At 42.9% G+C, this 14,618-nt stretch overlaps 1 protein-coding gene across 1 annotated transcript in view; it reads left to right on the top strand.

Annotated features, from left to right (window-relative positions):
* Ryr2 (ryanodine receptor 2) overlaps positions 1-14,618 on the top strand; it is a 569,025-nt gene that overhangs the window by 167,020 nt on the left and 387,387 nt on the right. The window contains exon 2 of the mRNA XM_087896432.1: positions 12,682-12,801. Coding sequence (XP_087752558.1) covers positions 12,682-12,801 — 120 coding nt within the window. The remainder of the gene's footprint in view (positions 1-12,681; positions 12,802-14,618) is intronic.

Raw genomic sequence — 14,618 nt, 5'->3', positions numbered from 1 at the left:
CCTTCTCCTCCCTTGTCTTTCTTCAGAACTATAAAATGTGAGCACTGGAAGAAACTTTGGAGAACTTTGAACTCATCTGCTGGTGGGGTACTGAGACTAGGCAGTCACACTGTAGTCTAAACAGAGTAATATCACTACCAATAAAAATGACTGAAGAAAGCCAGATACAGTGGCATGCTCATCTTGGCACTTGGTAGGTGGAAACAGAAGATCCGGGTCATCTGGCCACTTAGGCTACACAAGAACCCGTCTAGAAACAAACACACAAACAAAACATTAAAAAAAAAAAACACCAAACCTCTGGAGTCTCCCTGAAGTTTCTGCAGTGTCACTATCAAACCGCAGGTGTGCATGTCATGGGGCATCAGATCGCTTTTAGTCAGTGGCACCTGTTTGTAGGTCAGGGCAGCAAAATGTGTCATGGGGTTCCTGTTGGTTAGTGCACAGAAAACATGTAAAGCTTGGCAAGAGGGAATTGGCCAGCATGGAGGATCTGAATCCAGGCAAACAGGGAGTACCGCTAGAAAAAAAACATTCCAGTTGCACAAAGGAGTTAGAGAAAGAACGGTGGGCTGGGCACAGTGACGGCCTGGGAAAGACTCCACACACAGCTAGAGGAGCACGGTGAAGATAGGCCTCTTGTGAATGGGGACGATGTGACAGGAAGGCATTGTCCCAGAGGAGGTGGCACAGGGTGAAACATTTCAGAGCGATCCCCCCTGTTGAAAGCACACAGAGAATTCTGGAAGCTGATCCCAGCAGAGAGGAAGTGTATGTTCTCACGAAGGCCTGTGGTTGATGCTTGTAGCTCAGGGGAGTTTCAGGGTTAGGCAGGCGGGCTCCACACAACTGTTCTTGTTCAGTGTTTTACAAGGAAATGAAATGCCCCAACTCTTGATATTTCCAGTGTTTTAAATTATAGTATACTAAATTAAGTTTAGTAGCAATATTTCCTTTTAATTTTCTGTATATTCATTAATCTTATAGTAAGAGTTTTTAATCTTTTGCCAAAAATTTAAAGGTCACAGAACAAGTATAATTTTCATAATTTTCTCAAGGAGTGTTAGAAATGAACCTATACTAACACATAAATTGAAGACTATATAAATTTAACAAAATTCCAACTATATTGTCCCCCTCTTCTTCCTTACAGCTGTTTGAACTCGCTGTGTTATCTGTTTCTCTCTTTGGGGGGAATATAAAATTAACATTCAGTTTGGCCAGATGCCAGAACAGTCTTATGCAATGACAGAATAACAGAGATGAAGTAATGGGCATGTATCCTGGAGTCCAAGACAGATCAGGCATCCAGGTGATATCTGCAAAATCTGATCTCTCTGTACCTCCACTGCTGCCAAGCTGGCTTGAGCTACCACGCGCCCTTGGATAGTAATAATCTTCATTAGGCTGTCCTGTCTCCTCACTGACCACACAGGCTGGCCTAGTGGTACACCACTTCCTACACTACAAGCACAAGTGTCTGTGCTGGCCTCAAGGCCTTTCATGATCTGATCTCCTCGTTGACTCCCTTAGGAATAACATACCATTTCCCACTCGTTTAGTGCACTCTAGCCAAAAGGTCTTCGCTCCCGTTTCCTTCCTTTCTTCCCCCTCTCTCTTTCCCTTCTTCTCTCCCCCTCTCTCCATTTCTTCCCTTTTCATTGCTTCCCTTTCTACTCTTCTGCTCATCTCTTCCTTTTTTCTTTGTGCTATGACTTAAATTAGGGATCTCAAGCATGATATTGCCTATAGTGTACTCGGGAGCTACGCCCTAGGTCAGTGTTTTTCTGGGTGTTGCTAGGACTGTTTTCTGGCCTGGGCACCTCTCCCCAAACCTCTCTCCCTGGGTCCTACCTCCACACAGTCTTCAGGTTCATTATCCTTCCCTCCAAGTTTTTGTTCAGAGGTCACCACCCAGTGAGTTCCCCACGATAGCACTTCCTGTGTCCTTAGATTTCTGTCTTTTTTTTTTCTTCTAGAACTTTTCATCTTCTAAGTAATTATACATTTATTATGTTTCTGTTTATTGAGTCTCCTCCCTTGCCAGCACGTAAGCCTAATGAGTTTGGGGATCTTTGGCGTACCAGGCAATTTATCTCAAGCACTTAGAGCAGTTCTTAGCTTATATTTGTATCCCAAGCAAGTATCTGTTAAATGATGAATGAACATTTGAAAGAGGCTGTTGGTGTTGGTGGTTGTGAATTATTTTCTGTGCTGCTCTATTTCCGAAGACTTGGCACCATTTGTTAGAGAAATCATGTCTTATTAACTTGTCACAGATTTACCTGTAGTAGAGGCTTCTAGATCTTGCCTTTCTCCTCATAAATATCATACCCCCATTTTAGAAAGTTAATTATTTATTTATTTACTGGGAATGGGGCACTCCCTGGCATGCATGAAGGTCAGAAAACAACTTCTGGAATCGATTACCTTCCTCCACCAGTGAGTTCCAGGGGCTGAACTCAGGCTGTGAGGTTCAGTGACGAGTACTCTTACTATGCCATCTTGCTGGTGCCATTGTGATAAGTTTTTTTAGTCCCAGGGCGTGCAGGGGAGAATTAAACAGAGGGAATCTAACTCTGTATATTTATGAGCCATAATCACATGCTGTGGTTTAAAATGAATGATGATCTGATTCTTTTAGGTTTTAGCTACAGTGCATATTTCAATTTCCCCCCTTTATTTCATGTGTATGGGTATTTTGCCTGTATGTGTATCTGTGCGCCACTTCAGTTCCTAGTGCCCATGAAGGCCAGAAGAGGGCACTGGAGCCCCTAAGACTGTAGTTTCAGATGGTTGTGTAACACCACGTGGGTGCTTGGAATTGAATTTGGAGCCTCTGGAAATGATCCAGTGCTCTTAATCACTGATACATCTCTCCAGTCTCTAAAGCACATATCCCCATGGGGCATCCATCTGGTTTCTTTTTATCCCCTGGACAGATAACGGCAAGATAAGACACATAGTGTGAGCACACATGTATGTGTGCACTAATACTTTTCCCTTTATGCTTATATTCTCACTGTCTGTCTATATATGTGTGGTGTGATGTGTGTACCTACCTGTACATTCCCGTGGAGGCCAGAGGTTGGCATTGGGACATTAGTCTGTTCTTTATTTTTTGAGACAGGGTGTGCTACATAACCTGGAACTCACTGATTTGGCAAGACCAGCTGACCATCAAGATCTAGGGACCCTGTTACATGCAGCCCCCTCAACCAGCATCCCAGGGCTAGGAAAATAGGTGCATGTAGCTGAGTCTAGCTTCTTATGAGGGTTGTAGAGATTTGAACTTGTGTCTTCATGTTTTCATAGGAAGCACATGCCAACTGAACCATCTCCTTGACCATAGGGAAAGGTTTTTAGATGAGACTGACTCTGAAGCAATACAGACTAATGATCAAAGACTTAAACCTGAGTAAACCAAGACAAGCATAGTGAATTTGTGTAAAGTACTTGTCATGGTGAATGACTTTAAGCCACCCAGAGTTGTTAAGGAGATCTATTGAGCTTTCATGATTGCGCTACAGGGAACTGGAAAGATGGCTTGTAGCTAAGACCACTTGATCCTCTTGCAAAAGTCCTTGAGTTCAGTTCCCAGCATCCACACGGTGGCTCCCAAGTATCTATCACTTCAGTTCCAGTGGATCTGGCTATCTCTTCCAGCCTCTATGGGTACTAGGCATTCACATAATGCACACACACACATGCAGACAAAACAATTATACAAATATAATAATATAAATAGTTTTTAAAAAGTGTATACCACATGGGATGGAGAGATGGTTCAGGGGTTAAGACCATTTACTGCTCTAGCAGAGAGGACCTGAGCTCAGTTCCAAACACCCATGTCGGGTGTCTCACAACCATCCAGAATTCTACCTCTCCCAGATCAGTCACTGTCCTCTTTGCCTCCACAGGCACTGCATTCATAACACATAACCGCCGACCCCAGTAACATTAGAATAAATATGTCTAATGGTATTCTATAATTGAGTCGTGTAAATTGTATATGAGAAGATAATTGTAATCAAAGTTTTATTGTATTTATGTTACAGTAAGATTAGCTGTAGCTCTAATATACAGGCTCTAGTATAATTTTCCTCCAGTTCGCCATATTTCCTGACTTCCCCTAAATCATCAAATCACTTAGTAGGGTCATCCAATATTCAGTTCAATTGGATATTATATAGGCTCTCACCTTGGCCATATTAATTGGTGATTGCATTTGTTAGCATGGCAGCATGCATTTGTGAACAATTGGAGATGGTATAGGACCCACAGCCATTCACCTAGCATACGTTATATTCACCGATGACAGAATTTGACCTAGGGACAGACCCAAAGCAAGTCAGGTCTAGTTTCTCTCCTCATACAGCTGTCTATACCATGACACATGCCAACAGGCAGAATGTGGCCTGAGGAACTGGTTCCTGTCCACAAAGAGCTTATCACTTATGATTTATGAATTATACTTCTGATTATTCAATAACAGTTGGGAAATGAATATGGAAGAGTGAGGAAAGATGAGTAAAATATGCAGATGAACGTTTGAATTCTTCAGAAGCTTTACAATGCTAGTATTGAGAAAACTGAGTCTCCTTTGTTTTATGCTTGCTTGCACAGAGCAGGAATCCCAATAAAAGACAGCCAGAAGAAGGATTCCAGGTGCCAGGGGCTGCTGTGATAGGTTGGCTGACTATAGAAGGAAGTGGTTCCTTCCTTCCACCGATATGAGAGCCACATTCAAAATATATTTGGTCAAAATTGTTAAACCCAGCTGAGCATGGTGACTCACACCTATAATCCCAGCACTTGGGAAGAAGAGATGAAAAAAATTGTGAATTTAGGGTAACCTGGGTTACATGGTAAGGGTCCTTTGTTTTGTTTTACACACATCCTCTAGAACTCACCTTTCAGTCTCTTCCTCATCTCCCCTCTCTGGTTCCGAGCTTAACTTTGGGGTTACCCCTTTACCTCCTTTCTGACTATCTGTAGTTCTAGTCTCTAGGACATTTTAGCATTCCTTGACTCTTCAAAGGTATCCTCATGTCTTTGTTCTAGGATCAGCCAGTGTGTATTCTACCCCTGTGTGAGATCCGTAGGGTATTCCTCAATGTCTTACCCTCTTTGCCAGGCTGAGCCAGCCTGCATTACTACCTTGTCATGGTGTTTGTGGGGAATGAGGATTCCTTCAGCACTGAGAAAACCTTATGCTGACCTTGGCTCTGGAATTGTAGTATCTCCCATGAGTTGACTGAAACGGTGGTACTCACCTATTAGAAATTTTGGCTTTTTATTTCATTCCTTCATTTGACATTCTTATAAATGTGTTCATTGAGATTCATGCTTACTGGCTCCCTTGTCTAATCCTGACATTATGGTTTGGGGGCTGTGTTTCTAAGTAACAATTGTCTCAATTTAATAACTGGACATTAATAGTTACAGAAAGGAATACATAATGACCAGAGAATCTAAAGGGAAAAATTCAGTGACAGGGGTATAAAACCCAAGAACAGCCTGGTGGAGAAGGGGAAACTTGTGTCTGTAACCAATGCTTGAATTTAAACTTGAAGGCTGGGCAGCTCTTAACAAGAGGAGGACAAAGGAACTTAGTATATTGAAAAGACTTATGGGAGCGTCAGAAGACAGGAGGTTGGTTGGAGATGATTCCTTGGCTACAAACCATGGGACAAAAGTCTTAAAAGCTGATGGATATTGGGCTTTTATTTTTACAGAACAGGAAAACCATTCAGGGGTCTTCTTTAAAGCCAGCCATGCAGCCATTTTCAACTCAATGTTTCTCTCCTTCCTTTTTTTTTTTTTAAGAGGGTCTCATGTAACTCAGGTTTACCTCGAACTCAGTATGTTGAGGGTGACTTTGAACCCCTGATCCTTCCACCTCCCCCAAGTCCTGGGATTACAGATGTCCAGCACCACGCCAATTTATTTAGTACTGGGGATCGAATCTTCAAGCATGCTAGGCAAGCACTCTACCAGGACATGTGAATTCAACGTTCTGTGTACTTAAGCAGCTAGAACCATTTTATGTTCCAGAAAAACTCAACATGTGTCGTTCCTTGGAGAGTGGGCTTTCTTCTTAGCTCCATAGATCATTATTATAATAGCAATTAGACATTGCTAGTCAATGGATACATTTGTCACGTTGACCTATTTAGAAAAAGTGATTTTTAAAAAATATTTCTTCCATGAAGAGGGCTCTAGTAATTTAAAATTTCCTTCCTTCCTCTTTCCCTCCCTCCCTCCCTCTCTCCCTCCCTCCCTCCCTCCCTCCCTCCCTCCCTCCCTCCTTCCCTTCCTTCCTTCCTTCTTCCCTCCCTCTCTCTTTCTCTTTCTCTCTCTCTCTCTCTATGAGTTCCCCTCCTCCCTCCCTCCCTTTCTCCCCTCCCCCCTCCCTCCCTCCCTCCCTCCCTCCCTCCCTCCCTCCCTCCCTCCTTCCCTTCCTTCCTTCCTTCTTCCCTCCCTCTCTCTTTCTCTTTCTCTCTCTCTCTCTCTATGAGTTCCCCTCCTCCCTCCCTCCCTCTCTCCCTCCCTCCCTCCCTCCCTCCCTCCCTCCCTCCCTCCCTCCCCCCCTCCCTCCCTCCCTCCCTTCCTTCCTTCCTTCCTTCTTCCCTCCCTCCCTCTCTCTTTCTCTTTCTCCCTCTCTCTATGATTTCCCCTCCTTCCTCCCTCCCTCCCTCCCTCCCTCCCTCCCTCCCTCCCTCCTTCCTTCCTTCCTTTTTGCGAGGCCGGGTTTCTTTGTGTAGCCTTGACAGCTCTGTAGATCAGGCTGGCTTTGAACTCAAAGAGATCTGCCTGCCTCTGCTTCCCTATTGCTGGGATCAAAGGCATATGGCCACCACTGCCCCACTAAATTTCCATTTCTTGGGTTTAAAACTGTATCAAAACATTTTATGACAATGTTATTTATATGTAAATTGTATACCACACATAAAATAAAGTATGTATTTTTAGAAATGAAAAGACAGTCTACCAATTGAGCTGTATCCCCAGCCATGCTGACCTCAAACTCATGCGTCTCCTGTCTCTACCTACCAGTTTCTGAAGTTCTAGGCCTTGTGCCAACATACCTAGCTTCACTGTGGGAGCAGCAAGAGCGTTTTATAATGCTACTCATCCTTGCTTCATTAACAGCTAGGTTTTGAAATAAAAAAAATAGTGAAATAACAACTTGCATTGAAGGATGCCAGTAGTGAGCAGGGACGTGATGGGGGCCAATATGACCCCAGTATATTGTCCAAAAATATAAAATTACCAAATTTAAAAACTAATGCTTGAAAAAAAAAAAGTGTAGCCGGTGTAAATTTTAAGGTGCTTTTAGCTTTATGTGCTAAGGTAGGAGGCACTCCGGCCATTGCTCGCCTGCCTTACACACAATTGATACCCAGGACCAGGTTCAGAAACAAGAGCTGTGAATTTCAGGCTTAGGCCTCAAGTGCTCATTTGGAAGAAGCCTTATGACCTGTAACATGAGGGGCCAGCTTGTTGGGGTATCTGTCCCGCCCAGTACCCCACAGCAGGCATGCCCCAAAGATAAATCACACACAGGACTCCATAAGATTATAAAACTGATTGGCCCATTAGGTCAGGCCACTTATAACATATATTACCCCCATTATCCTTATCTACACTAGCCACACGGCTCAGTACCTTTTCTAGCTGGTCAGCTCACATGTTGCTGCTTCAGTGATCTGTGCAGGAATGGCTGAGGGAGCTTCCTCCTCCCTAGCCTTCTCCTATTCTCATTGCCCCGCCTCTACTTCCTGTCTGGTTGACCCGCCTCTACTTCCTGTCTGGTTGACCCGCCTATACTTCCTGCCTGGCCAATCAGCATTTTATTAAAATACATGATTGACAGAATACAAACAATTCTCCTGCACCAATGACCCAGGCAGACACACTTCCATTGCTAGTATTCTGGACCTCTTCAGTGTTAGACAATATTAGTCTTCAGCTCTGGGGATAGAAACTAGGTTTTATATACATGAATATTCAAGGTAGGTCATCACGCACATATTAGACACATGCTAAGCAAAGCCAAAGTTGCTGTACACGGTTTCAGTCAGCAGAAAACTGCAAGTCGTCTCTACTAGCTCTTCCTGGGAAGCCTGCAGGCTCTTCTATCACAGGAGAAAGCGTCTTCCCGGGGATGAGTGATGGGCTAATAAAAGGGAGTTGGCAGGTGGCGTGCATTCTGCTGTTTGGTCCATCAAGTGTTTGGCATATATTACTTTCTGTCAAAAATGGGAACCCGTCACTTTCGGGGCTAGAAAATAGAGATTGTTCTCATGTATACTAGAAAAAGCTTTGTGGGTATGTCAGGTTAGGCTATGTCTTTTCAAGCCAAGTCATGATTGGCAGTCCTGGTTATATCCTGTCTCCTTGGTAATGTAGTTGAGCTTTTCTGAACAGTGTTATGTGGTTCCTGGGTTGCATTGTCACCCAAATTTAAGGTGCAACATGAAAGCAAAATTATGTGTAAATGTCAATCACATAAGTTCAATAGTGTTTTTTTCCCATTTATTTTTTCTTGCTTTTATTGAGCTCTACATTTTTCTCTGCTCCCCTCACTTTCTCTCCCCTCCCCATGCTCCCAATTTACTCAGAAGATCTTGTCTTTTTCTACTTCCTATGTAGATTAAGTCTCTCTTAGGGTCTTCATTGTTGTCTAGGTTCTCTGGGATTGTGAATTGTAGGCTGGTTTTCTTTGCTTTATGTCTAAAATCCACTTATGAGTGAGTGCATATGATAATTGTCTTTCTGGGTCTGGGTTACCTCGCTCAATATGATGTTTTCTAACTCCATCCATTTGCCTGCAAATTTTAAGATGTCATTATTTTTTTCTGCTGTGTAGTACTCCATTGTGTAAATATGCCACATTTTCCTTACCCATTCTTTGGTCGAGGGGCATCGATAGTGTTCTTGGGTAAATTGTTTATCTTCATTTGTTTTTTGAATGATTAATGTTCATGCCATGACATTCCAAATGATTTCTACATTTCTGTTTTTTCCCCCAGTATACATAGCCTGACTGGCTGACTTCTCCCGTCATTATTTACTTATTTATTCAGTTAGTTTTGAGACAGGATTTGAGATATCCCAGACTGACCTCAACCTGTTCTATAGTCTAGGGTAGCCTTTAACCAATTTCTGACCCTTCTTCCTGCATCTCCCCAGGGCTGAGATTATAATTGTGTGTCACGACTTAGAGTTTATGAAGTGCCGGGGATTGACACATGGCCTGATGCATGCTAGGCAGATGTACTGCTTACATCTCTAGCATATAGACTCATTTTAATATCCCAATGCTTTTATTGGTGGCCTCTTAAACACTTAGGGAAGACCACCCACGTCTCCTAGGATCTCCTTTGTGAGACCCATTATGGATCCTGGATACTCAGAGAATAGCCTTAACATTGGTGTCTATTAGAAATGCACTCTTAGTACCACCCAAAGCCTACAGAACAGGAGTATGCATTTTAGCAAGATCCTCTGGCGTCAGGATGCATGTCAGGATATGGGAAACAATCCTGCTGGTCACAAGTATGGTTAAAAATTCAGTTCATGGTAGAAACAATGTGGATATGGCTTTGAGATTCGGATACATTAGATTTAATGATTCAGTTCCTGGAAATATGTGTAACAAGTCTTAGTGAGAAAAAAGTTACATTGTGCTTCATTTTTTCCTCCTATGTGTGTGACTAGTCTTTGTATCACATGGGAATAGTGAGGGGCAGATATGCTTCATGCCTTTGGGAACTATGTGATGCCTTCCCTATTTTCGTCTTTGTATTACATGGGAATAGTGAGGGGCAGACATGCTCCATGCTTTTGGGAACTATGTGATGCTTTCCCTGTTTTCACAGTTATTTAGTAGGGCTACTGTTCTCGTGAGTCCCCTACCTACCCACAGCTCTTATTGTCTTCACCTCTGCTCACTTCCATGTCTTTAATTCATGAATAGTTCCTTACTAAATAACACCGGGGCTGTCTCCAGCTTTCCCCAAAGGTTCTTTTGCCTTTGAGTGTTGTTTGCATAATAGAGCTGGGTCCATAGGACATGTAATACAAAATAGTAAGAGGCCTCTGGGATTTGCTAGGCCTACGAGCACATCAGTACCATTTCCAGCTTTCTCATTACACTGCGTGTTTGGAAACCACCATATAGCTTTGATCTTGTAGTAGATTATGTAAAGCACTTCATGATCTTTTATTTTGCTATGCAGCGCATGAATTTTGCATTTGCTTTTACTTATAGGGAAATCAGGCTATTTTTCCCCCCAGCAAATGGCTTTTCAAGTAAAATGAATGTTCACTCAAATTAATGAGCAACCAGCAGTGGACTTGGAGGGTGGAAGTTAACAGCCGGCCTCAGCCCGTGGCAGGCACTATCTGCTCCCTGCGCCTTGGTGCTGCTGATATATAGGAAATGCGAGCAAATGACAGACACCAGAAAGGTTTAAGATGCAAAGCAGAATGTGGGTTTTTTCTCAGATGCACACAGCATTTATTTGAGTTAAGCAAAGCAGCTGATTTTCTGTTTCTGGAGATCCATCCCTCTTACTCATCTTTTCCCTTCCGTTCTGCAGTGGAATGCGGTACAGGTGCAATCACTGTTGCAGGGCTTCTGGGGCAGCCCTCTTCCGGGCAGACGCATGGGAGGATCAATGGGTGCTTGGATTCTTTCCTCTGTTGTGTATCCTCCTGTGGGTTTGCGGGTGACATGTCAACATACAAGTGGTGGAATTGAGATGAGTCAGCACGTGCCCTGCAAGCTTGAGGGCTGTCTTTGCTCTCTCACAGTCCAGGTGAAAACAACATGAAACAATCTGGTGTAGCAGAATTGTGCCTCTGCTTCCAGTCCTAGAGAGGTGGACACAGGAGGATACCTGGGATTCATTGCTCAGGCCTTTTGAGTCAGTTTCAGACTCAGAGACAGACCTTGTCTCAAAAAAGTAAAACAAACAAACAAACAAAACAAAACAAAACAAAGTGAAAAGGGATTAAGAAAGACAGCCTGTTCAGATCTCTGGCCTACACACACACACACACACACACACACACACACTATAAGTGATAATATTTTTTGACATTTGCCATGAATAATAGAACCTGTTAAATGGGATGATATTTTGTTACAAAATACCTTTCATCTACTCTTACTCTCAGTCTGTTCCCTCCTGGAGTCATTGTGGTAGAACTTTGTCTTGCATCATCATTTCAGAGATTGAAGGCCTTACTTGAGATCACATGACCTCTTGCAAGGCAGAGCCAGGATGGCAGATTCTGCCCATTCTTTTTTGCAAGGCATAGTGGTCTGGTCATGATCTTGCTAGGTAGCCTAGTCTGACCTTACTTAGGGACTCTATGCCTCTTCTTGGATATGTCATAGTCTCTGTGTCAAGTCATCCTGTAGATCACCTTTTCCCATGAGCACATTTGTCAGTAATCCTGCTTTAGTAATTTGTTCTAATCCCTTGTTGTATTTACAAGTATTAAACTAACAAATGGTCTCGCTGGGTTTTTAAGCAGCCCTGGATCTTCTCAGATAGGATCTGTCACTGTGTGGTAAAACTGGAGCAACTGACCATCAACTCGAACCCAGTTCAGTTATTGGCATATTTCCCTAAGTTAGTTTTAGACTGACATGCACGCCAGCCTGTAGAACCTGTTTCGTTCTTGAAGATGTACGAAGTCCTCAGAAACAAATGGTTTCTTGGCATTTCTGGTGGTTGAAACTGTGTGAGTGTGGAATAGAAAAAATCCTGCCCTCATTTATAAATGTTTGTCTTTGGTGATAGCAATGAGAAAACTGATGACCATCAATGGCCCTGGCTCTTCTCTTTCTCCAGCATCCAGCTTCCTTCTTAGGGTTTAAAAAGCACCTGAGGGACTGACACTGTATAGTCTCTTCTGGTGGTAGTTCTTATACATGGCTCATGGTCTAGTTTCCTTTCTGCTACCGTGATTAAGAACAAGCAAACAAATGAAAACACCCGGACCAAAAGCAACATTGGGGAGGGAAGAGTTTATTGGTTTTCCATCTCAGGTTTTAGTCCATCTTTGGGGGGCGGAAGTTAAGGCAGGAAACCAAACAGCTAGTCACATCACATCAGAGGTTAAGCAAAGAAAGAATTAGCACAGCCTTCCTTGCTTGCTTTCTCTCAGATAGCTTTGTCCCCTCTTATTCTGTTGAGGGCCCCTTGCTTGGGGAACAGTGCTTCCCTCAATGGGCTAGCTCTTCCTGAATTGATTCACCATGAAGACATGCCCATGGGCCTACAAACCTGATCTACATAACTCCTCATAAAGGCTTTTCCCCAAGTGATTCAAGGTTGTGTCTAGTTAAAACTAACTAGCATAGCTCACACTTAAAAATTTTAAGGTATTTTATTTGATTAGTGTGCCTGGTGCCCATGGCAGTCAGAAGATGATACCCAATCCCCCAGATCCCCTGTAACTGGAGTTACAGATGGTTATGTGTCACTATGTGGGTACTGAAAATGAAACATGGGTCTTTCGCAAGAGCAGCAAGTGCTTTTAACTGCTAAGCTATCTAATACACCTCAGATTATTGATAGGTAATAAAATCGCGTTTTTCTAGATCTTACTTAGCCCAGCCTTGTGGAAGCTCACTTTCCTTTCTGTTTCTTTCTGCAGGACGATGAGGTGGTTCTGCAGTGCACTGCGACCGTCCACAAGGAGCAGCAGAAGCTATGCTTGGCCGCAGAAGGGTTTGGCAACAGACTTTGTTTTTTGGAGTCGACTTCCAATTCCAAGGTGGGTAGAGAGCTCTCAAGACTGATGGAGTATTCGCGTTTCACTCATGGTACTGAGTTTGTGCCTGAGCACTGTATTGCTTTCTATGGGACAAACAACTTGTAAACTAAGAAGGAAAATGTTTTCACTTCTTCATCTGAAAGCTGAGTCTTTATGGGTTGCAGAGAATTGGGGTGCACTGTTCACAAGTGTAGAAAAGGCCTTGATTCATGATGGCAATTCAGAAGCGGAGAAGCAAATGCGTCCATAAATGATGTGATTACTGAAAGGGGAAAGACCTGGGAGGAAAGCAGACTAGCCAGGATGACAGAGATCCAGGGAGGCCTTGTTCAGGGGAGGTGCTGTTCTTTACAGAGCTCCACTTCAGGAAAGCATTTTTGAAAGAGTAATAGTGGAATAGGTCAGATTGACGTGTCTAAGTTCTTGAAAGTTCTACCAAGAAGAACAAAGTCCTGCAACATCTCCTGGGCAGGCAGGAGGACTGCTTGGTTAGCACAAGGGGACCGGCTGCAGTAGAGGAAGTCTGTAAGGATGACTTAGAGCCTGGGATGGGAAGGAGTCCAGGTTTCTTTGTAAGGCAAAGGAAGGCTGTAGGGGTGGGACTATGGAGCTGGGCAGTAATTCCATTTGTTTGAAGGGCTCTAAAGATTCTCATGGCTCTTACAGGGATTTGGGAGTATGGAGAGTGAGAGAGGAAACTGGGAAGGAGCAGGAAGGTGCTTGATTTGTCTGATTGGCAGCTGATTCTTCCTCTTACTTGGTACTATGGCCATGGGAGATGTGATTGGATTTAGACTATGCTCTAGGAACACCCTGGGCCTGCTGATAGGTCAGTTGATGAAGAATTGGAGAAGGAAGATATTTATGGGAGTCATAAAATGAATGAGAAACGGCCCGTGCAGTGCTCTCTTGTGTAGTCCTTTCGGGTTTATAGTGTTCTCGGTGTGCACAATCTCATTTCAGTTCCACCATAAGAGAAAGTAGGTATTGCGATCATATTCATTGCACAAATAAAGAACTGGAAATAGACTTCGGTTTCTAAACTTGAAATATTCCACATGACTTCAACAACACTGTTGGTAAGGGCTGTGCACATTTATACCAAAACTTTTGGCTTCAAATATTTGATCATTCCTTCCTGCTGCAGCACCTCTTAGTTACAAACTAACAATGAGTATATATGATATATTTATTATAGTTATTTATGCCACATGACATTCTTAACTTTATAACTATCAATGTTAAATATATTATGCACCTGTTTAGATTTTTTTTTTAGACAAGGACTCATGTAGTTAAGTATATGTTAAGGACAGTATACTCTTCCTTAGATATTTTTTGCAAAAGGTCTCACATAGCTCAGGCTCACCTTGAACTTTCCGTGTAGCCCAAGGAGGCCCATGAACTTATGACCCTTCTGTTTCCATTTCCTGGTGCTGGAATTTCAGGTGTGCACCAACACACCTGGTTTCTACAGTTCTGGATTTGAACTCAGAGCTTTATGGATGCTAGGTAAGAACTCAGCCAACTGAGATTCATCCCAAGTCTTCTTCTTACACTTACTTTTAGTTTGACAAATTTTATTGGAACATTGTCCTTATAAAATTTACTGTGATATGTCTAGTTATGAAAGCTATTCTTTGAAAACCAGCATCTTCATATTTAGCATTTTCTTTGGTTTTTTACATTTGTGTGTGTGTGTGTGTGTGGCTGGAACAAGTTTCTATGGTTAACTGACTCTTTAAGAATACTTTCACTTTTTGTGAGTATTTGCCTACATGTATATATGTTCATCATGTGTGTGGTGCCCTTGCATG

This window comes from Myodes glareolus, chromosome 14 (assembly GCF_982192425.1).
Source record: "Myodes glareolus chromosome 14, mMyoGla1.1, whole genome shotgun sequence".
Classification (NCBI taxonomy): Eukaryota; Metazoa; Chordata; class Mammalia; order Rodentia; family Cricetidae; genus Myodes; species Myodes glareolus.
This window is presented reverse-complemented; position numbering and strand designations above follow the sequence as displayed.